Here is a 24,504-nt window from a genome sequence, read left to right as displayed (position 1 = left end):
AAGGGTTCCAATAGGACTCTCGCACCACTCGATGCTCTGGCCCTAATGAAAACATGATGTTTTTTCCCATACATTTCCCAATGATAGAAAAGGAAACATCTACAAATAACCTTTTATTGCATCAAAAACTCCTCTTTGCAAGTACACATCAACATAGCAAACGTCTGTTCCTCCCTGGTTGTACAATGAGGTTCTCATGGTTTTGTGTGTGTAGTGGAGGGAGAGGATCAGCACTCTCTTTACACCACACTAGGTGCTAGGCCAGGGTTGGCACACACAGGAAGCCTGTTAGCCTGGTTCCACTGCTGCATTCTCCTGTGGTACTTTTCCCCATCTACTCTGTCCATCTGAGAAGATTTCAAATTTGGGATCCACGTGTTGTGCACAGCTCGAAAAAACAGCCTGCAAAGACAACATAGAATTATTCCTCCAGAACTGTAAAGTCTCATGTATCAGTTAAAAGTTTGATCTTTGGAATTTCCAGCAGTGTTTGAGTGTTGTCCCCCCTCATGTTTTTTTGTAACTGTAGGATCATTGTTATTTGCAGTATTGCACCTCTGTGGAAACAGCACAATCTTGGTTCGGACTAGAGAGAACTGAGAGGGACCTCAGTAGTTTCTAATAATTCATCTGTAAAAATGGTAAAACAAATTCCATGCAAATAACCTTCCATACTTTGCCAAAAATGTTTTCTTAATTTTGAAATGATTACTTCACCAGTAGCTTTGAACACAATACCTGGACATTTCTGTTTCTTGAGGAGCCACAGATTTATTACACTTTAATCCTATAGGTAACTGCGCAAACTATCTGGGGACAAAATTCCCTCATTCCCAATGACTTCATACTGTAGTTGTGCTGAGTGCATAGAAACATGCAGTTTTTTTTCTAATTTAGACAGAATTAATTATTTGTGATTAAATATTTTTACTCAAAAAGAGACTCATATGCCAAACACAATACATTTTAGGACCCACTAGGAATTTTGGCATTCTGAGGACACAGAGAAAGTTCAGGCAACTTCAATATTTACATCAGATTAAACCCACTTGAGCACTGATAATCAAGTGGCCAATTGTGGCCAATTGTGTGTGTCTTCCTGGGAGCAATGAGAGTTCATTGACTCCATTTGCTTCTGAAAAGAATGCTTGAATACAGCCAGCAGTGTCATTTTTAAGGTAGGCTGTTTTCAAAACAGATGGACTTGTCATTCTGAAAGCAATGAAAGTCATGAAAGTCATTGTTACTGTCATGTGTGTACCTGGGTATCAGAGCTGTCACAGTAGTTAGAACACATATGATGTAGAAGAGAGGCTGGGACATCTGAAGTGTTTCTACTCCCAGTGTGCTGGTGGGAGGGCTGCAGGCCACAGAGTACATACTGAAGAGCAGCACAAAGCCAAAGTAGAAACCAGCACTGAGTACCAGTACCAGCATGTGAATCCATGTCTACAAAACAGGCACAGTATTAGATGACTGAATGTGTATGTATAAAATGTTTGAATTTTGCATTCTACACACCTCCCAGGATATTAGACATAACATGCAGTGCACACAATTATTGATTCTAATAAACCAGATTAAAAAGAGGTTTCATTGAATCTGACCAGTGTATTACTCTCGATGACTTGGTGCAACAGTATAATAAGGAGTGCCGAAGCATTGATTGGTGAGCCAAAGGACAACTGCCCAGCATCTGATCCCGCAAATGCCTGAGATAAACAGAACAATCCTACGGTGAGATGGTACATGAACATTATAAAACTTTTCTGTTTTGACTAAAAATACAGTACAGAAAACTAAATATGCATAAAAACTATTCAATAGAATGAATTTGTACTTACAAAGTAAGGCACGAAGAAGCAAACAAGACTTTGATAAAAGGCATCCAGAACTGTGATCCAAAACATGTAGGAAACATAAGCCTGCAAAAAAGACACACTGGGCTGAAGTTCTAAAATCATGGTAATGATGAAATAGGCGTCAATTGTTTTTTCCCATTTTATAGAAATACACATTTAGTAATGCTGACACTGGCTGTTTTTGAAAGTGCATGTTTGTATGAATGCTAACACCCCTTTGTTCTGATTCTGATGTCTTTCGTGTGTTCACACTGACCTTGGAAGTTTGTGCGGCATGGTAGAGCTTAGGCACCTCCATTAGAGTCTCTGCAGGTGTGTCCCTGTCCAGGATGCCATAAATAAGAGGTGGGACTGAGGTGAAGAGTAGGTTGAAGAAGATGAGCACCCAGGAGTTGATCATGACACTCCCAGAAAAACCACAGAAGAACTGATACCAGAAAAGCAGATTCACATACATCTGCAGACACAAAGAAACACACAGAGAGCAGTGAGGAATCTCTCAGTATGTCTTTATGTAGTGCTTTGGTAGAGAAAGGATGGTAGTGCTTCTGCAGATACAAACATTAGTGTGAGATTCATAATTTTTGTACAAGATACTTGTCACTCATTTTTTTTATTCCAATAATATGTATAGACTGCCCATTCTCAAGAAACCTTCTCCAGCTCTTTATGGGTGTTCCTCCCGATTTCTAAATATTACCAAATCATGGAAGGAATCTAGGTCCCCTTGTTTCTGCTCCTCGAACTTGCCTAGATGCCTGTCTACAGGGGGGCACAGGGACTGATTGACACATTCAGAGCTTTGCTTTATGGCACAGCACCCCTCTTTGTCACTACAACCTAGTATAGTACCTGCAATCACTGCAGAAGCTGTCGATCCTAGTACAGTCACCTTTTGCATACCTTGCAAAATCAGAGAAAGTGAATGCACCCACCTGATACAGACTTTTCCCATCCACCTCCCAGTGAATACAAAGGGAGGTGTCACAAGGCAAGCTACTATGTTTTAGTTCAGGGAGGCAGAACACACCACTGCCACAAACTGCCACTAAATTTTTTTCCCCGATTTTTAATCATAGTGATTTAAATGAGTGTTTTTGCTACCTTAGTGACATCTGGAGACAATGGTGGCTGTGGCTCAGGTGGTAGGACTCCACTAACCATAGACACTGGCATGCAGCCCTGGGTGCATGTTGTGTGGCGGGTGCTACTACTACTACTGCAAAATCCTGTCACTCTGTAAGACATTTTCAAGTTTAATAAATTAATCTGTCTGTCTATATAAAATCAGTTTTGACACATTCAATCACTGCACCTTACAGAATTGATCCACAAAAAAACAAGTATAGTCAGAAATCCTGCAAGTAAGAAGCTCGAATATTGTGGTGGGGAAAAAATCTGAGACACACAAAGTACACAAAATACACAAAGCTAGTAAACTAGCTTACCACACTTACTACCACTTACCACATTCTTGTAGATGAAGTAGAAGATCATGTTTTCAAGACGAGAGTAACACCAGTGGCCATGAACTAGCAACAACCTACTGAGATGTTTAAACCTGGTAATGGCAAAGTCACTGGACATCACAGCCTAGGGACGCAATGGGACAAAAACATTACCACAGGGAAATATTGTAAAAGCGATCTGTGGAGAAAATTTCAATATTCTTTGCATCTATTTTTATGAATGGCTATTGGCAATATGGGTTATTTGTTAGACTTAATTCTCATCTCACCTATTAAGTCAGTCAATGTTAATTTATTAATGTACTGAGGCATCAGCATCAAGATAAAAGCTGTGCTGTGTATTCTAGGGTAATTTTCATATAAGGACGGCATCATCAGGACAAACTTGTACTAAGTGTTCCTAACCTCAGATAGTCTCTTCTTTCCAGAGCAACCTCTTTTTGGGAGATGGAGTAAGGGGCTTAACTGGGTAAAACAGCAATAAAATAGTGCCTTGTGTAGACAGATCTTTAGTATTAAGCTGTTGTTTTTTCTTATAACAACAAAAAACAAGACAGGACTTTACCTCCTTTGGACAGTAACAGACAATAGTCTAAAATCACTTATATTCTATGACCAAATAATTTTTCTCTTTCCAACTTCAAGTGGTGTTGTACTAGTTACAGTATTATCTTTTAAAAATGGTAGGAAATTACACACAAAAGCTGTTTTAAAAGAGGTGAGAACACCGTTCCTGTACCTGCATTCCCTCTTGACCAGCTATCCCAATGCCCACATCAGCCGTCTGTATCATGTTTACATCGTTGGCTCCATCACCTAAATGAACAACAAAAAAATTGTTTGTTTTGGTCTCCATGTTGAGAGAGATGTACAAACACTCCATAGACTGTGCCTGCCCTGTTAACCAAAATGTATTTAATAAAAAATGTAAACAAGATTAATTTATATGAATGTATGTATCACTCTCTTGACAAAATCCCTGTTAGTGAATAATTTGGTAACTGATCATCAAATTGAATTATGTTGTCTTACGGAGAAAAACCACAGGAGGAGGAGGAGTATGTCATTCTGAATGAATCTACCACTTATTTTCATATTAGGTATATTCAATGAGGCACAGACTGATGAGAAGCAGTGGCAAAATTCTACCACTCCAGTCTATTCATTAATTAAAGACCTAAATCCAGCTAAAGCCTCCTTCACCTGACAGATATATCTCTCAGAAAGTATGTTTTTAATCACACTCTCTATTTTGTTCTAACAAGTTAAACATTGCTTAGCATTTCCTTAAAACACTTCCCAGTGTTGGTTTACCATGAACCACCCTCTGTAGTATTAGTATCATTATTTATTACTATAGTATTATGCTCTGCTTATTTTATTCTACAGTAACCTTATGAGACAATAGTATAGTTACCAACTAAATGCAGACTCCGTTTTGTCTCAGATCTTGCAAATTTCACATATGTTTGTCCACCCCTTCCCTTTAGTCTAGAAACTTTGAAACAGTTTAATAAACACTGTGCCCTCACCCACTGCAAGGGTCATGACGCTAATGTGATCCCGGATCAGCTGGACCACTTTGCTTTTCTGCAGTGGAGTGGATCGGCAGCAGATAACTGCCTTGCATTTACAGCTCAGCTCCAAAAACTTGCTCTTCAGCTCCTCCTGCAGTGCCCACTCCAGAGTTCGCCCATCTATAACCAGAATGAAACCATTTACACTGTCTGAGGTAGCTCCCGGTGTTTCAGTCAGCACAGTCAAGCTGTCTTCCCCACACTGGACCTCTAGTTTGAGCTCTTCAAGTAAAACGTCACACGCATCCTGAAATAAAATGAAATCTTTTAGTACTATCACAAAACAATACACAGCCACAGAGACAATGCATAAAGAAAAAAACTGAATAAAGGGTAAAGTGGCATTTAGTACACACTCATTCGCTGACAATTCTAAATCTTGCCCTTATTCAAAGTCCAATTAAGCTATTTTAGGTGCAATACAATTTAGACAGTAGCTGATTAACCCTAGGTTTCCACTCTGGGATTCATATGCCTGTAATCTGTAATCTAAGAAGTCCCTGCTAACCCTTAAAAAAACTATCCTTAGCTGTTATATTCTGTATAATCCTTATACACTCCTAATCAAAATGTTAGGATCATAGCCTTTAAAAGTCCGAATCTGCACAAAAATCTGGCTTTCATGTCATCTGTCGACATTAACACTGTCAAGACCTCCTGATGACAAAGGCTTGATGAGAAAAAATTCAACCTGGATGGTCCTGGTGGCTTTCAACATTACTGGCATGACAAGGAGCTCCCACTGGAGATATTTTCTGAGGTACAGTGGAGGAGGCTCCATCATGATCTGTGGAGCTTTGTTCTTCAATGGAACAAAAGAGCTTCAGGGTGTGCAGGGGCATACAACCTGGTTTCAATCCACCAGAGCAAATTCAAATAAGCAGAGCAATGAGCAAATCCTAAATTTTAATTAGGAGTGTATTTTTAAACCAACTATTCAAAATAGCTCTGTTAGAACAAAACTAGCTTTAGATGGTACAAACTACCCTAGACAGATTTAATAACCCACATTCACTGACCATGCTATTGCAGTTAGCTGTTAGTATCTGGTCATTGGCACAAAGAAGTTTGCAGGCATAGGCAATGTTGATGGCTGTCTCCTGTTTGTCTCCAGTGAGAATCCAAACTTTGATCCCAGCCCTCTGGAGAGCTTCAATAGTCTCTGGGACTTCTTCCTGCAATCTGTCCACAATCCCAGTGGTACCTGAACACACAAACATATATTCACACAATACTCTCCAAGATCTGCTGCTTTCAGCTGCAGTTACAGGAGCACCCCATATATCACCTGCCACGACTGGCTTGCATACCCAGCAGAGTTAGGTTGGTCTCAAGTCTCTGAGCTGACTCCAACAGCAGCTCCTCTCTGTTCTCTATGCTGCTTTCTGCCAGCAGGTGACTCATTAGCCACATGTCATACTCCTCCTCCTTTAGAACCTGCTCTTGACAAAAAACACAAAAGTTTTGTTTGTTTGTTTAGTTAATCTCAGCCTTAATGGATTTTGTCTTTAGCAGTGATTAATGTTACAATAATGTTACTTCTACATCTACAGTAGAGCTCTACAGTGCTTGAAGGTTTGTTAACCCTTTAGGATTTTTTTCTGCATAAGTATTACCAACAACCGCAGCTGATTTTCGTACAAAACCCACACAGACGCAGAGAATCCAATCAAGCAAATGAAACAGAAATAATATACTTAGTCCTTAAATTATTCTAAATGATCCAATATTACTTGCTGATGGAATGGACTAAAATGTTAAGCTGTTGTGGATGACTGATTAGCAGTTACTGAAAACTTTTAGTTGCTGTTTATTTTGCACTAGTGAATATAGCTGATACTGAAAGCAAGGGTTAACCACTCCGTGACATATAACAGATCATTTACCTGAATAGTTAAAAGTACAATATTTCTGTTTCACAGTGGTACAGTAGTCGCCTCTCGGCAAGAAACTTCCTGGCTCAAATGTAGCTAAGGCCTTTGCCCGTGCTTCCCATGTGGGTTTTCTCCAGATACTCTAGCTTCCTCCCACAAACCAAACCAAGGTTAATTAGTAATAGGCTGTGTACCCCACCTTTCGCTCTCTTTAGCCCAACTGTCTACTTTGAGGACTAGTGTGAAAATCTGCTTATGTTTTGGGGCATAATTATGAAGGAGTATTTGAAAATTATAAGGGGTTTTCAAGGACCCATGTAAACTCTAGTAAGGGTGTCAACTAACAGTACTAGCAAGCTCAACTACAGACATTCTATTTTATTTGCTGGTAAAATAGATTTTCTATAGATTTTCTAACTGATGTGGTTATTTATACTACAGCAGATATAAAGTTAAGCTTAATAGTCCACAAAAAATAGAAGAGCATAGGCAACATATGTTTAGGAGAGTGGCCCAGGGTGTGATGAGAGGGTACACGACAAAAAGTAATGAGAAACCATATACATAGCAGTTTTGTTGTTGTGATATTTTACCTTTTTGGCAAAGCAGAGTGTACGCAAGCCTTCTCTGGCATAGGCATCCAGATGTTTTTGGGTTTGCTCTCTAATCTGACTGTAAATCTCTAAAGTCTGCTCAGCACCTAAAAAAACAGGGACATACAGAAAGACAATGGAATAGAAAAATATTACTGTTCATGAAACCATGTAACCAGTCATTTTTCATTGTCCATATGTTACCTCTAGGTGTTTCAGAAAGGTCCATGATGACTGAGTCTGCTCCCTTGGTGTAAACCACCAACTGTCCTGTGAGCGGGTGACGCACTACTACTGACATCCTTTTTCTGTTAGTGTCAAAGGGCAGAATGTGTAGCAACTGAACAGCCAGAGTACCAATTCCTGGCAGATTCACCAGCAGGCTCTCTGCAGAGCGGGCCTTCAGGGTGCAGCGGTATGCCCGAGCTGCATGGACCAACGCTGCCTCATCTGGACTCTCTGCCTCATACAGCAGTTCATCATCACCTATAGGACCAACTTGTGTGGCCTGGTTCTCCTCACCTTGGTTAATCTCCTCTGGGTTTGTTTCTGTCTCCATGAAATCATTCCCTGTGTCATCATTCTCCATCTGTTCAGCATTTTTAGCTGATGACTTCAGTTTGCCCTTCATGTTGGAGGGCACAAGATTGCTGTCTTTGCCGAGATTTGACCTGTCTGTAATGTTGTTGGAAGGTGAGGAAAAAGTAAGAGAGCCTGCCTTTCCCCGGGTAAACAGCCTTCTAGTCAAGTTATAAGGGCTGCCTCTGATCTGGGCAGGGGAGAGGGTGGACAGGGCTGAGAGGGGAGAGAAGCTGAATCGCTGTTGGAACATCAGTTTAATTTCTTCCAGGGACTTTATTGGTGATTGGGTTTCAGGCACCTGTAGAAAAAAGGAGAACATGGCGTCACTCTCTGTAAGCTCCAGAAACAGGTCCAAATGGCTAAATCCGATTTCTCTTGGATGTCATTGTACCCCTTCTCAGGTCACAATAGCTGATCTGTTACAATGCTCATTCACTAAAACAATTAAATATTATAGTTTAATTTATAAACAATTATATAAATTATTAATAAATAAATATAATACTACATTTTTATAAATACTCTTTTTTTTTCATCATTTGAGCGGTAAAGCCCAAGCAGAATGCCTTAACGTTAGAAACAAACACAACAACAAAGAAAAGCAAATTGTTCCTTAAATAGCTCTAATTGAAACTGAAAGCAAATCTGGCAAAACTTGCATCATTCCTGAAACCCAAACACCCTCCAGTAATTCATTCTTTAAATTTTAGACATTCATGATTTACTTTCATAGCTTCTAGCCCCCCGTGACCCTGCGCTGCAGGATGAAGTGGGTTAATAGAAGATGGATGGATGGATGGATGGATGGATGTTTTACTCTTCAAGAGATGTCTTGGTATGACACATGTGTATTGAATTTCATATTCATATTTCAAACCAGCCAGAGAGGCTACGCATTAGGGAGCACTAGTAATTTTTCCATGCTCATTTAAACATTTAGCAAATGACAAAATTTTTAGAGCATCCAGGCTTTTGGCACCGGGTTGGTGTGTATTGTTGCCAATTAGCTGAGCAGCAGCTGATGCACTGGTATGAAAAACAATCAACAGACAAAAAAATTGTACCTATGAATCAAGGCGATGCAGGCTGCATGAGTTGTGATTGGTTGGCTTGGCAGCACCGTATTTCCACTATTTCTGACTTCATTTCTGCTCCTGCACCAACATGTTTACAAAGTTGTTGACTACAGATGTGGTTATGGGCCAGATTATGGAAGACGTAAGGAAATTATATAATGTTCATTAATGCAACAAGATATGCTCTCTCTTGGTTGCCATTGTTCACTGAAACAGGAAGTTAAAAAGATGCTATAGAAAAAATTAAATTCCACTTTGTAAAATAGGGCTGAAATGAAATCTGAAGCTTGGAAGATGAAGAGGTTAAATAATTTTCATGTTGAAATGTAGAATATGAAAGAAACCATTAAAGACGTTTTTCCTTGCCACTGTCTGCTTTTCAGTGCTTCGGTGCCGGTCTGGCTCTGGGTTTCTGTAAAGCACCACTCTGATTGTAAAAGAAGCTATAATAATAAATTTGAATTGAATTTGATTAATAGCAACAAGTATGTAAACTGGCATAATGTGGTTCTTTAAATATGCTGTACCAACAATCAGATGTTAGCATTTAACAGCAGTGCCGCAGTAGGCCAGCAGGTCAGTGGCACAATGTCAGCAGTCAGGATGAGTGCAAGCCCTAATCATCTAGTGACATCACTACCTTTAACTGGACAACATGGCACTATACATTTGGTAAATGTTTAAATAAAACTGTGATCATTTTTAATCTTGTTTCACAGTATTTCCTGTCCTGGTTTGCCTTGTTTACAAGAGTTGTATGTTTTAGAGATGGTTTCTCTGAGAGCTTTCTGTTAGTATTGTGAAGATTCAACTCAAGAGGATTGGGCAAGGTGATGAGTTGAGACAACACCAGAATACTTTATTAGCAGATCAGGATGCGGGTGAGACTTTGATGTTCACATTCTGAGATGAATGTGGTGCACATTAAAGAAATGGTGATTCTCAAACATTTTCAGTTGAGAACAAAATAAAAATACAGCATGGAAATACAGATTACATACAGATATGACCAGCTGACAGAGAGAATATTTGTTGGACTTGAAGTCAGCACATCACTGTGAAACACCACAACCTCTACAGCTGAAGTTGAAGGAAACTATACTCATTGGGGACAAAAAAAACAGACAGTCCTGGAAGCTGGGTCAAGGGGCTGTTTCCAGATTGTAATAGCCTGGTGTGTTCATGTACATGTCAGGGCTGTAGACTGACTTTTTGCACTGGTTTCACTTCATAGGTGCACCAGCACAAAAGTTAGATGCACTGCATCACACTCACCACCAGTTTTTTTTCTATACATATATTTTTGGACAGATCAGACCCTAACTTAACATGTATCTTAATAAAAAGATTTTTTCATCTTCTCTCATCATCTGCAGGTAAATCTACTCTGTTAATCTGACGGGCCTAGCATGGCCATAGCCACAATTTTACAAATATTGAGGTCCAAAAATTGATCTCCATTACAGGAAATGAAAATTGGACCATGTTTACCTAACACAATTAAATGCACTCATAGTACTCTGTACTTTCTGGCTGTCGCTCCTCACTTATCTCATCTGCCAATGTGTATTTAAAATTATTAAAATTATATACACCATTTTTTAATATTTGTGGTTGAGATGTATATTTTCTTTTCTTCAACACATTTCTAATGACAGTATTCTCTTCTCATCTTCCTCACCTTGTCTCTTTCTCTTTGCCTCACTTGCCTCTGTTTCTCCTGTGTCTCCTCTCTTTCTAAGGCTGAGTTTCAGCTGACAGAACCTTTTCATTTTGTCTGCTAGAGGAGGAAAGACCATTTTTGCTGGCATACTGTATGCAAATATCATACTGGCAGACAATGCTCTGCTATAGCACGATAATAACAGTACTTTTTAAATGGGCGTTTGTCATTTAACCAAGTATTTTAACTCTTACAACTCCAATCAGCCTTCATGTACAGAAGCACACATGTCAAACATTCTACCTGTCAGACCTATTGTTCATCATCTATTATCATGCTATGGGCACCTATGCGCCCACCCCCCTGAACATTATTGGCTCATTATCATCCCTCATTCAGGTAAACAGACATTTGGGCAAACAAGCAAAACTGTGAAATCCTGAATAGTAGAAACAAATCTTCCTCCACTTCAGCTTCAAACGTTCATCCAAACTGCTGTTTCTGCCGTTGTTTAGCAGCGAAACGTCTTTAAATTCTGTGTGTGTGACATGCGCTGCAGTAACAGGGCCGTATGATTGATTGATTAATTGGTCCTTCTCCAGTTTCTGCGGGTAGCTGCTTAGCTTTTTCTTGTAGTTGCTAGGTGGGATCTCTCTCCAGTGTTTCAAGTGGCTAACACGTGGCTGAAATCCTGAAACCACTGGTGGGAAACACAGTGGACAACAACATCGAGTTCACTCAGGAGGACACCAGGAATAAAAATATGGCCTTTTTGGACCACACAGTCCACATTCAGGAAGACAGGAAACCCACACACACACAGTTCTGTACCTGCTGTTTGACTCCCACCACCCACTAGAACATAAGCTGGGAGTCATCAGGACCCTGCAGCACAGAGCACAAACTGTACCAACCAGCTCAGAGGGAAAAAAAGAAGTAACAGCACACCCAGAAGGCCCGGCAAACTTGGCCAACTGGACACTCATCAAAGACAAACAAACAAGACCCACCAACAACAGGAAGAAGGACAACAACCAGCTGAGGAAGAATATTGCCACCCTATGTGTCAGGAGTATCGGACAGCAAGTACAATGGGCTGTCAACCTGTCCCACCATCACAGCCCCCCTGTAGTCTCATAGTTGTTAGACACACCAGAGACAGACAGTCAGACCAACACAGGTAAGTATGGAGGCATTTAGAGCTATTGTTGGTGAGTTTCTCACAGATCCACCCACTGAGGTCCTCCACCACATATAAACCATGTTTCCCCATCCAATAGTTAGAACTGATGAAGCTGCTTGGATGAGCATCGAAAAGTCCTCAAGATAATTCTACAAGTCCAAACCCTTTCTTTCACAAGGTTGAAAGACAGAGGAATATTTTTGTCTCCCCTTGGTCCATATATCTGTGAAGAATTAAGTCATGTTCTATTCTATAGTTTAAACTCTGGCAGCTGGATATAGTTTTCTGATGATATAATCAATCAATAATCTTTTCATCTTTAATCTCACTTTTCTGCTGAAATAATGAAATGTCTTTGATGTTGCGCATATTTACTTACCACATGTCGTGGTTGGCTAGGTGAGGAGACCACCACACTGTTACAGATTGCCAAAGCAAGGAAGAAGTCAGTGATGTAAGTAAGCTCCAGGCTGGGTAGGATCTCAGAGGAGCCGTCACTCAGATGATGCACAGAAGAGCAAAACCAGTTTAACTTCCTCACTAACTCAGGGTCAGGTGCCACCTCCTTCTGCTGAACAGACAGGCATAGAAACAACAGGTACTTACATTAATGGTCAGAGCTCAAAACACTATGAAATGCAGCTGATATCATTACCTGATGTATGCAATGAATGTCCGTTAAAATAAACAAAATGCCTTTCAAAATGAAAAGACAAAGTAGCTACTTTTGCTTTCACAAGAGCTTTATACATGCAGCAGGAGAAAGCTGGGAAAACCAATAATGCATAATCATGCAGATTATGCATTATCAGCCTTCATTTAGTCTTTCTCTTTCACTCTTCATATATACAAGTGATTTCTGTGTGTCTTTCCTCCCTGTGTGGCATTTCTGTCAGCAAAGGGTCACCACCATATGAGCCTAATTTTGCCTAAAAAGGCAGTTTTCCCATGTCTATGTTGTCTTTTGTTGCCAGTGCTTGCTCCCTGGGATTTAGGCTCTATTATATGTGAAGTGTCTAGAGACTATTTTGCTTTACCTAAATAGAGATTTTTTCATAATCATCACTGTCTTTATCCTTTGCCTGATGTCCAAAAATAGGAGGTTTTAGTGACCTTTGACCACCTAGGTCTCAAGTAGGAATTTGTGCCAAATTTGAAGAAGGCATGCTTTCACTAAAATGAGATTAAAGAATGTCATCATGAAAACAGTGGTTGTTTAAGAAATGAAAATATAAAACATGTTTTGCTTTGTTTACACTTTTTCCCACTGCATAATTCCGCTTGTTGTGAACGTAGTTCTTCAATACTGTTGTATTAAGAAAAATAGCGATCTCCAAACTTTTGGCTCTTGCGTTATAAAACAAATATATCAACACAGACGACTTGCTTATTAAACATTAAAAACAGATAGAAATAATGAGTCTATGGTGTGTGTGTATCTTTGAGAGTCTGACCATGCGGCTGGAAAAGGAGCTGGCCCTGAGCTGGATATGACTGGACGATTGTTCATCTTCGTCTTCTGACTCAGAGGTGAGTGTATGCAGAGACACAGAACTGCGGTTGCAGGTGGGGGAGTGACAGCTCAAAGATTTCCCACTGCAGTTTGACTTCAGTGTCACAGAGCAGTTGGGTGCATCCTTCTTTTCTGTCTCATACACCTCCAGTCTTCGACCTGACACGCACAGCAACAAACAAAGTTCAATTTGTAAGCAACTGCCCTAGTAACTGGCTTTGCTGTAGCTTGGCTACACTTGTGTCAAGAGCAGTATTACATGGAACACTGCATAATAATTTGCATTGCATACAGATTAAAGTGCCAGCTAATTTGTAAGACTACTAGACTAAGTATAATCATTACTAGAGAATTTAGTTTGTGGTATAGCATTTAAAAAAGAAATATAGTACAGTTTCAAGGTGTAGAATGTAAATAATCTTGAACAAAGTGAATTCCGAATGTGTTTTTTAAGCTTTTTTTACAACCCTGCCCTAACCCTGCCCTCCAGTCTCTGAGGAGGCATGGGTGTGGGCAGCAGTGTCTCAGTGGTATAGCAGGGTTGTCCGGTAACTGGAAGGTTGGTGGTTCGATCCCAACTCCTCCCTAGTCACTGTTGTGTGTCCTTGTCCTTTACCTGCACCTACCAGTGTACTCACTGGTGTATGGCACACTTTGCTGGGCTGCCTTAAGCAATTTCCCCATTGTGGGACTAATAAAGGTTTCAAATTCAATTCAATTAAGCAAAGTAAAAATAAATAGTTAAAGGCATTCTCACAATCATGAACTGTAGCTGCATACTTATTTACCATTTTCCTCATGAGGATATTCAACCCCATAGATACTGCAGCGACGAAACACCATCTTATTCTCTGTCAGTGTGCCTGTCTTATCAGAGAATAGATACCGGATCTGACCCAGGTCTTCAGTGATGTTTAGGGCCCGGCACTGGATCCTGCTATCCAACTGTTCATTGTACAGGGCTAAGTCATTTTGGATGAAGAAGATCTGGCCCAGTTTCACAATCTCAATTGACACATACAGAGAAATGGGGATCAGTACCTGTTAAGACAGAAATCAATTACTTACTAAAAATTGTAAATCAGCCAACCTTGACATGTACATACTACAGAGAAGCAGACATAAAATAAATGTTGTTTAGAAACAAATAGCATCAGTGTCACCATGTGTGATTAGGGCTGGTAGGCATACATGCAGTCATGCTACAGCCACAGGTAGAACAGGGAGACTGAGCATTCCCCCTACCTCCTTCAACACCTTCTTACTCCTCCCCTCAGCCTGATTCATACTAGTGATTCATGTCACTCTCTGCAGGTCTCTGCCTCCAGACCTTGCATGCTGAGCTGCCATTCGGCCCCTGATCAAACCAATGCTTATTGGTCCACCAGACTCTGTTAATCTTTGTTTTACTAGCATAATTAACTCTGGATTAAATTTAGAGATGACCCGTTACTTTCACTGTTTACTTTTATTTAGTAAACAGACCTATATATTGCCCACAAAGTTGGATTGATTGATTTATTTTTTTTTTATTACAATTTTATTTTTCTGTGACATGTTTGGGCGAGATTGATCAATTTATTTATTTGATATTTATTTTATGCATATATACAGATACACTATCTATCAAGAATAAATCACATTGTCACAATCATTTCATGAGAAGACATAAAAAATATTTTATTCCAACTTTATAGGCAAGAGTGTATGTATATATGTTTACTATCTGCGAAAGTACTCAAGACAACCTCTATTCAGTTATAGCTCCCTAGCAAGCTCAATCCTCTCTCCTCCAGGTGCAAATTAAAAGGTCCTTCAATATGCCATGTCAATGTGTCATTGATTTCAGGGTTTGTAAAGGACAAAACATAGACAAAACATAGAGAAATGTGGAAGGCCTAGTGTTACTGCACCATACAGGCCAGGCATGGCATGCTTAGTGATGGTGGTGCTGACTTCCTGTGTCCATGTTCTATGACATTTGTGAATGTTACTAATGCACTAACATACCTGCAGCACAATGATCATAGTCCAGAATGTATAGAAACCAGCCAGGATAGGAGATGTCTCCCCATCAACCTGAAATACTGGGTCTTTGAGGTTCTTTAACCATATGCCATGACCTGATAAAAGATAAAAGTTAGCCAGCAATTAAATTCCCTGATTGGAGGAAATACAGATATGTTGTTTTAGTCACTCTTTTACACAAAGAAAGACAAAGCTGAGTTGTCGATGAAAGCTGAGTGGTGTCAGCATAAGTACACACCTATAGCAGCTGTGAGACACATAATGATGAGAAGAAACACACACCAGAGGACATCTGTATTCAGCTGTTTCTCTAGCTTGCTGCGCTTATACCTCGGCCCAGTGTTGTTCATCATGGCTTTAGTCTCGTGACCTAAATCATACAGTAAGAGAAGAACATACCTTCAACCTAATGCACTTATGTTCAGTAGAAAGTAAAGAAACTGAAGCGGTGTTATAAAGTCCACCCACTCAAACATGACACCTTCCACTAAAAGGCACAGCCTGCACTACTGACTCCATACCCCATACTGATCAATGTTATGTTTGTTGGTGTTTTGCCTGATCTCCCATTCTATTTTTTTAATAAATTCTGGGTACTACAAGCAAAGGCAATGAAGAGAAGCTGAAAAAGGAGCATTATAATCCCTCTGACTTGTCAGTACTCTCACTGCTGTATTTTGGAACAGCTGTGGGCTATTTAGAGAAGCTTTTGAACATCCTAAAACAATGAATAATTACAGTAGTCCAGCCTAGAAGTGACAAATGCATGGACTAGTTTTCAGAATAACTCTGAGACAGCATGCTGATCACAGCAATATTATGGAGATGACAGGCGTTCAAGGGAAACCTGTTTAATGTGCAGGATAAAGCACATATCCTGATCAAAGCCACTGTAATTGTGACTCACATTGTTCTTACCAGCATAGATGACAATGCCCACCACCGTTTCTGTGTTGCGAACAGTGCAGCTTCTCAGCAAGAGGTTGCTGCTATGGAGGCCAACGCGAGTCCCACTGGAATGCTCTCTGTGGAACATAAAAACACATGTGTGCATGCACACACACAATCCTTATTTTCTCATATCTGTTTTCTAGAATCGAGCCTCATCAGTTCTGTTTAGTTATACTTTAATACTTTTTGCCAGTGATTGTCTTATATAATGATATTATTATTGATTTTACATTCTTTAATGAATGTTGATGAAGATTCTCATACATGCAGGTCATTTTCATTCAAAAGGTGGAAGCAAGGTATCTGGACTTGAAGACGTTTTTATGCTCATCCAAGCAGCTTCATCAATTCTAACTGTTTGGTGGGGAAACATGGTTTATATGTGATCTGTAAGAAACTCACCAACAATAGCTCTAACTGTCTCCATACTTACCTGTGTTGGTCTGGCTTAATAATCTGATAGAAATAGTGTCAGTCTCACATCCTTCCACAGTCAGTCAAGCGTGGAATATGTATATATTGATATACATATATATATATATATATATATATATATATATATATATGTTAATCAAAATAACCTTATAAAAATACACACTAGCAAATACTTAGAACAAGGTAATAGAACAATCATGTGTGGATTGTTAAATATACGATCCCTCTACTCTAAGTAACTCTTAGTTAATGACTTAATCATAGATCGTCACACTGATATATTTTGTCTCACATATCATATTTGGTTACAAGATGAAGAATATGTTAGTTTAAATGAAACAACGTCTAGTTATATTACTGGTAACTATCATGTTCCTCGAGGCACAGTCCGAGGAAGAAGAGTAGAAGCAATCTACCACTCCAGTCTTCAGATTTATCCTAAACCTAAATCTTCTCTTTACAGTCCCGTGTATAAGTACTAAAGGAGGTACCAACTTAAATTTTACTCCTGCAGAAATGGACTGTTTTGTGTCATATAGGCCCTGCCCCTGGGAGTTTTGTTCTTTGGGTGAACCAGCTTCTCTCTTAGTGTTGTCATGGGTTTAAAATGGATCGGGATGTCATGTTAATAAAAAATCCTGCAGGGTTTCTCTGATACTCCTGACACGTATGGGATGGCAATATTCTTCCTCAGCCGGTTGTTGTCCTTTTTTGTTGCTGTTGATGGGTCTTGTTTTTGTGGCTTTGACCAGGGTCCAGCTAGGACAGCGACATGCTTTCCTGATGTGTTGTTACATCTCGTTCTTCCGCTCTGAGCTGGTGGGTACAGTTTGTGCTCTGTGCTGCAGGGTTCTGCTGACTCCCAGCTTATGTTCCATATGTTTCAACAAATGTTAAAACTACAATAAGCCTTTACATTTTCTACTAATCTACACTAGTGGAAATCTTCTAGCCTTAAAACAAACACTGATATGTTTGATCACAGTAAAATGAAAAGACACTTACATGTAACCTCTGAACCGGCTGAGGTCATTGTTGGGATTCTCACATTCAATACGACTGTGGAAGCTCTGTGGTGTGATCTCTCCCCCCTGGAAAATGCACACACAGTAACAAAATACTCATTTCTATCCCAATGTCATCGATCAAACCAAGTGTTTTAAAGTTTTCTTACAATATTGTATCAGAAGGCATAGGCATAAAGGTATATAGAATGAAAAGAATTCCTCTCTTTGTGATACCTGCACTGGAAGGTCTGAAACCACTTGTCTCTGTTTAAGGTTTGTTTCTCCATCTAGGTTGGCAGTTTCAATGTAACAAACACCACGAGGGTCAGAGGAGTACAACAGCAGTATGTCAGCAGGGATGAGGTCATTGCAGGTCAAACGGACAAAGTCTCCAACCCTCACGTTGCTCCAGCATTGGTCAATGAAAGCTTTTTGTGTGCTGTAGGACAATAAAATAAAAAAAAAGAAAGAAAATGTGGACACATTAGAACCAGGTCAAATATTTTGTGGCTAAAAAGGCTGTCCATCCTGTTTGAACAGTTTTCTAAATTAAAGTAGAATTAAACTGCAGCATCCATATGTGTAAGCCCGATCAAGACCTATGCACACAGATGCAGTCCTGTGACTGCAGTCAAAACTGCCTTTAACAAATACTTGACTTGTATGGAAATTTATGAGTAATTTTTTATCACAGGGAAAACACCCAGTGTGGTATATACTGGTCTGTGGCACATAGTCCAGTTTTAGATCTTTTACAGATTTAACAAAAAACAAATACATATATACAAAATAAAAACCCCCTATCATTTTTAGTGATTATATTATGTCAAAATGAGCAAGATATTGCTGGGAACAGCCTGATCCGACTCTGGGAGGATCTCCTGTCACAATTACTCCCAGTGTGTACTCACTTATTATCCATTAGCTAGCATTTTATGCAAAATTAACTTGTCATTTAATTCTATCAATACTTTTAATCTTTACATTAGTAAAATTTGTATTTTAAATATTTTTCTGTAAAAAAAAAACTCCACCCCTTTTCATTTACCCTGAAAGCACCAACTCAGTGAATTGCAGACAATTTAGGTGTAGTTAACATTCATATAAAGTGGTCATTCTCTTTACAGACTGGTGTCAGCTTTAGTGATCATGTAAAGTTCATCAGTCTTAATATGGGAGACAACTGTAAAGTTGAGTTGAGGAGGCTAAGGCTGGGAGGAAATAGAAGAATCAGAAGCAACACATATGTACCCCATTGTAGACTGAGCCGGTCTGTTTTCTTTTTTAACATGCAACAAAGTAATTGAGAAGTCATAGGCAAAGGTTTGTTGACTTTTGTACACACATATGCAACAACAGCTGACAAGGAAGTAACAGCTCATTGACACAGCTTGGAGAATTCCTGTGTGGTAGTGTGGCTGCAGCTTTACTGGAAGTCTTGACCTACATTTTTACCCACCATGACCCACAAACCGTTTTTTCTCATTTCAATGTGGGTTTTATTCTAACATCTAGTGTAGTTTTGTAGCAAACATTTTTACGATTAGTTAGAACTTAGTGGATTATTTATTCTTGATTACAGAAATTGCAGTCAACCATAAAAAAACTGTATAACACATGCATGTACCTGCTATAAACATGACAGAGAAGCCTGTTTATCAAATGATCCATCTTAAACCTGCAGTAGTCTTCCCAGATATCCTTAACAGCCATCACTGTCAACACCAGGATAATAGGAGCCAGAGCAACCTCTGGTTGGAAGGCCTCAACAACAGGAACAAAGTTTAGAGCAGCAAGGAAGATGAAGTAGATATTAGCAACACGATGAAGCTGCTCAAACAGATTTTTGGGCAGGAAAGACACAAGAGAGTACTTTGTCGTACAAATCTTGTTGCCTTTATATAACTGCAGGAGTTGCCTCAGGTCCTCATCCTCTGTGGAAGAAGCCACCACTGTCCTATTCTTCCACAACTGCTTCTTGGAAGAGTGTAGACGGGACAGTTGCTCTGTGCTATGCATTGAGTCCAGAGGATTTCGTCTGCTGGTTTGTGTATCCTCTTTAATCATCATCTCCATGCAACGGTATTCTAGCACTACTGAAAATAATATTTTTCATCTAACAACATATTGTCCTTCGTTATTTTCTCATCTTTAATAATTTAAATCACTTTGATGTGACGTCTGTTAGCCTGCTTTCCTTAAGTAAAACATGGGCAGGCAAGAAGGAAATGAGAGGGATGAATAGATAGTTAACAACCTTGGTCATGAAATTCAATGCCACTCCTCTGAAAGGCAGTCAGGCTGTAAACAAACTCAAGGTTCAAGTGTCTCAAAAGACATATTGTGGAATCAGATATAGCAGGAAGGTGTGTTACACAACAGCAACATGCACTGTTCTGTTACTTATTTCCTATTCCACAACCCTTCAGGGTTAGACCAGGAGACAGGAACAATAAACAGCTTGTAAAAATAAATCAATACTACATGAATAAATAACTCCCAGTCTGTCCTGGGCCTTTCTGTGTAGAGTTTGCACGTTTGCCCTGTGTCTGCATGGGTTTTGTCCGGGTGCTCTGGCTTCCTCCCACATTCTAAAGACAAGCTTGTTAGGTTAATTGGTCGCTCTAAATTGCCTCCTTTCTATAGAGCCCCTCTGGTGACATGGTCAAAAAAATACATAAATTGTGGCCATAAATTATATGTGCATATTGTTCCCTCCCTAACTTTGCCCATCTATATGAATCTAGTAACTTCCCATTGCTCAGGGTTGGCTTACCTTTACAGACGCACACCGTCTGTAAGCCCACAAATAAACACCCCAGTACAACAAACTTGGAATTGGACATTAAGAAAATTTAAACAATATTTAGGAGGTAAATTGAAAGTCTAATTAATTCCTTAAATCCTTTGGGTGAGCATTTGCAATATTTTGGGGGAAAAAACATTTACCTTTACATACAGTCTACTCCATAGGAATTGTCAAAAAATCTTTGAACTATAAATGCAATGTTACTAATTAATTAATTAATGTAGAACACAAGATCTATGCTCATAGTTTCATACATTGATGACATATGCCCCTGAATTGTGTTTAAACTGAGGTTTTACTCACCCACAGAACACTCGCACTACACTGTTGTTAACCTTTTTGTCAAACAAGTAGCGTCTATAGTCTTCTAGGGCATCTTTGATGGCAATGACAGTGAGAACCACCATCAAAGGAATCATGGTAATTTCCTTCTGAAAGGCTTCGACCACTGGCACCCAGTTCAGCAATGCCAGAAAAAGAAAATAGAGGTTGGCAGCCCTGCAAAACAAAGAGCAAAACAGCTGTTTACTATGCAGAAGCCATGGCATGTATTACAGATTGTAAAAAAGTGGCCATTAGAGAATTAGTACTGCACAGAGCTAAATGTTGTCTATGCAGGATATATTGTATGTCATGACAAATAAATAAATACCAGTAATCTTGTGTTAAGACTTAAAATTTTGTACAATTAAGGCTATGGCAAAGCCACCTCCCACATGAACATCACAGCTGACATGTCTAGATTTATTTACAGTGGTTACCTAACTGTAATCTTGAAAAAATACAACTACTTCAAATGAGTGATGAAGGGGTTAAAGTTGCAGAAATAGATGCTGTATAGTCCTGTAAAACAATTGCCACCATTTCACTTCTAATTACCTTACTTTCCTAAAGTTTGAGTAATCTAAACATTATGAACTACAAAAGGTAAGTTGCCATGGTCAAACATATAAACAAATAAAACACTGTAAATCACAAACAAAAATCTGACCTGTGAAACTGCTGAAACAAGTTCATAGGAATAAAAGTCAGCAAACTGTATTTGTTAGTGCGGATTGCATTGGTCCTAAAATTTTTGCAAACAGCTTCATAATCCTCTTGGTGTGGCCCATGCCGGGCAAACACTGTTCTCCGCTTCCCACTGTCTCTGTGTTGGGAACTTCTGCTGTGTAAGCCAGTGGGTGCAGAGTACCAGCCTGAGTCCCCTGCCAGCAACTGTCGGCAGCGATGCTGCACCCAGTGAAACCGTTCCATCTGGGCAACAAAGGATTTAGCTGGACTTTAGCTCCTGATTGACTTGTGCTGGACTCACAAAGTCGTTATTCTGGAAAAAGAAAAATCACAAAATTTTGTCAAAATCAATATTTAAAATAAAGTTTAAAATAGCAACCCGGTGTTCTCTTATTAGGTTTGCTTGGACAACCAACCCTCTAGTCTTAGAGATTCCATATTGCTAGAACCACTATACTGCTGGAGACTCAAAGCGTTTTTATAGTACTAGTAGTACTAGACATAATTAGGCTAGTGAAGTAGGATACATAGTAGAAGAAGAATGCCCCTCATGCAAACAATGAACAGCCATGCATTACATTACTTAAGCTTCTTTAATCCCTTCTGATGATAAAATGACACATAAAATGACACAAAATGATACATCTGCAGATAATGTCATTTCGAATGCACAGGACCAAATCAAAGATTTTGGGGCGCTACAAAATGTGTGAAAATTGGCTGATGTTTTAGATCACATTTAGGTAGAAATATAGAAAATTCTACAGTGTTCACAAGCTTTTGAGCAGCACTGTGATGTGGAAGGGAGTAGTAGTAGTGGTAGTTTTTCCATATATGCAAGAAAAATAGGAAATATAAATGTTTCAGCATTACATATAACATATTAGGTATAAAACTATCTAAAAATCTGAATAGTCTTTGTTTAGCTAGCCGTCCCTCTCTCTTTTAAGAAGAAAAGGCTCAGTATCATGGCTGTTTTTAAATTAAATGCAAGGAAAAATAAAATAAAGATGCTAAATAATGAATAGATCAGTCATTATTTAAACAAACATTTGTTTGTGTTGAAGCTGGTGAATTCCAGTTATTTCTGCCAACTGAAGCAATCTATTGCTTCTTCTTATACAGTCAATCACACAACAGCTCTTCCTCTTTTTAATGAGTTTTTGAATGCAAGGCTGCCACAAGCTTGCATTTTTGTGTACTCTGGGGAAGTAAACTTTTTGAAAGTCCCAGCCTGCCCTGTGCATTCCTGCACTTCCTTGTACAACTGGATTTAAACAGAATTTTGGGGAAGTGAAATTTAAGAGGTGAACTTAACAAAAGAGGACCATATGTTTATAACAAGCACCAATACTGTAGGCTTACACTACTGAGTGCAATGGTGATTATAATGATAGTCTTTTCAAGAGAGCCATCACAGCAGCTTAAATTATCATTGTGGTCGACCACCATAGGTGTCCCTTTTGCTGCCCATCAAAACATAGTTGAGCCTCTTTAAGGTGTGCTGTGGCATCTGATTATTTGGCACCAAACATGAGCAACAGACCCTTTGTCCTAGAAATCATGCTAGGTGGGGCCTCCATAGATCAGTTTGTTTGTTCAGCACAGCCAATAGATGCTCAGACTGAGACCTGGGGAGTCTGTAGACACCTTAAACCGAATCATTGCTGTTTTGTGGCAGAGAGCAGCCATAGCTACTTGAGGTTTCCAGAGTAATTTGTCTTTCTTAACTGGAATGATTTACATTTACATTTTGTTGGGATGTAATCATTTCAAGGAATATGTCAATATTTCATTAGTTTGATTGCTGCAAAGCATATTCTACGTCTTTTTGATTATCATTACATTAGTTACATTATGAGTGGGAGTGTGTAGCTTTAGATTCACATATTTAAACTAGTCAACCATCAAAATGCTCAGCTCATTCAGGACGTAATGGGTCAGTTTTATTTTTTGCAAAATATTATAATACTCAAAATATTTTTTTCTCCTTTTTAAATGAATGGGGAAACTTTAAAACCCTTCAAATTTGAACATTGACGTTAATAAAAGAGCCCTTTAAAGCTTTGAAATAAGTGCATTTCTTAATGGGTCTGCTCTGGCAGAAAATGACAACTAAATGGCAAAAGACTGTATGATGTGGTAAAGATACTATTTCACAAAATTGTCCACGTCCAAAATTATTCACTCCCTCCACCTACAAAGTTTCGTTGTGTCCAAGACCAGCAGTCCTGTCCTGGGAGGGTCACAGCCCCGTTCAGTCGAATGTGGGGTTGAGGTCAGAGCTCTTTTTGTATGCGAGAACAGAAACCTGCAACTGATCAGCACAACCTAATACTTTGATCCAGTCTGCTTCCACTTAACTGTGACTGTACACTAGCTTTCACACTACTGCTTATCCGACTGCATCGAACTGTTATATGTAAACACGTTCAACGTCTCCTTCCGCTGTCCATACCCGAGGATAACAAAATAACCCGTAAAACATACGTTTTGTCTGAGCGTACACATTCAGCCAACTCTAGAAGAAATTGTCGCTACTTAGGGCGCTGGAATAAATTGGCCTACAGAGCATTGTTCTTCATAGTGCTGTCATTACTGTAATGAATGAACAAATTCTCGACCTACATTCACTCGCCTTCCATGGTTAAAGCAACGTTCCCCGTAAGCAACAGGGTTAAAACAAGGTTCCCGTGAAACACTGATACTGCAGAACAACACTTACCTTGCTGTTTATTTCCATCCGCCATTGGTATGCTTAATAGCAGCAACCGTGTAGCTACGTTTAAATCACAAACAACCTCCATGAAGCAGGATGTGAAATTCGAGTTCCACGAATGAAACGTTCCGCTTTTGCAGCGATAGCCAACA

At 39.3% G+C, this 24,504-nt stretch overlaps 1 protein-coding gene across 5 annotated transcripts; it reads right to left on the bottom strand.

The window, feature by feature from the left end:
• Positions 1-100: 100 nt before the first annotated feature.
• On the bottom strand, positions 101-24,504 carry atp10d (ATPase phospholipid transporting 10D). 5 transcript variants are annotated; one of them, XM_028396285.1, is made up of 23 exons: positions 24,359-24,504; positions 21,614-21,946; positions 20,926-21,120; positions 18,048-18,252; positions 17,812-17,897; positions 16,339-16,445; positions 15,659-15,790; positions 15,403-15,515; positions 14,181-14,433; positions 13,334-13,551; positions 12,259-12,450; positions 7,580-8,255; positions 7,376-7,482; positions 6,219-6,345; positions 5,928-6,112; positions 4,864-5,155; positions 4,071-4,147; positions 3,330-3,455; positions 2,119-2,319; positions 1,845-1,925; positions 1,608-1,712; positions 1,262-1,449; positions 101-402 (listed from the first exon to the last, which is right to left on the bottom strand). In XM_028396285.1, the coding sequence occupies exons 2-23, from the start codon at positions 21,874-21,876 to the stop codon at positions 240-242; spliced, it is 4,092 nt and encodes a 1,363-aa protein (XP_028252086.1). In that variant the 5' UTR covers positions 21,877-21,946; positions 24,359-24,504; the 3' UTR covers positions 101-239. The 5 variants fall into 5 exon arrangements, 4 of the variants coding, with proteins under 4 accessions (XP_028252086.1, XP_028252087.1, XP_028252089.1 ...); XM_028396286.1 differs by having other exon boundaries at positions 12,259-12,447; XR_003669499.1 differs by lacking the exons at positions 101-402; positions 1,262-1,449 and adding an exon at positions 2,976-2,977 and having other exon boundaries at positions 1,655-1,712; positions 2,119-2,213.

This window comes from Parambassis ranga, chromosome 22 (assembly GCF_900634625.1).
Source record: "Parambassis ranga chromosome 22, fParRan2.1, whole genome shotgun sequence".
In the NCBI taxonomy this organism is placed as follows: Eukaryota; Metazoa; Chordata; class Actinopteri; family Ambassidae; genus Parambassis; species Parambassis ranga.
Note: the sequence above shows the minus strand (reverse complement) of the source record. Positions and strands in the feature narration are given on the sequence as shown.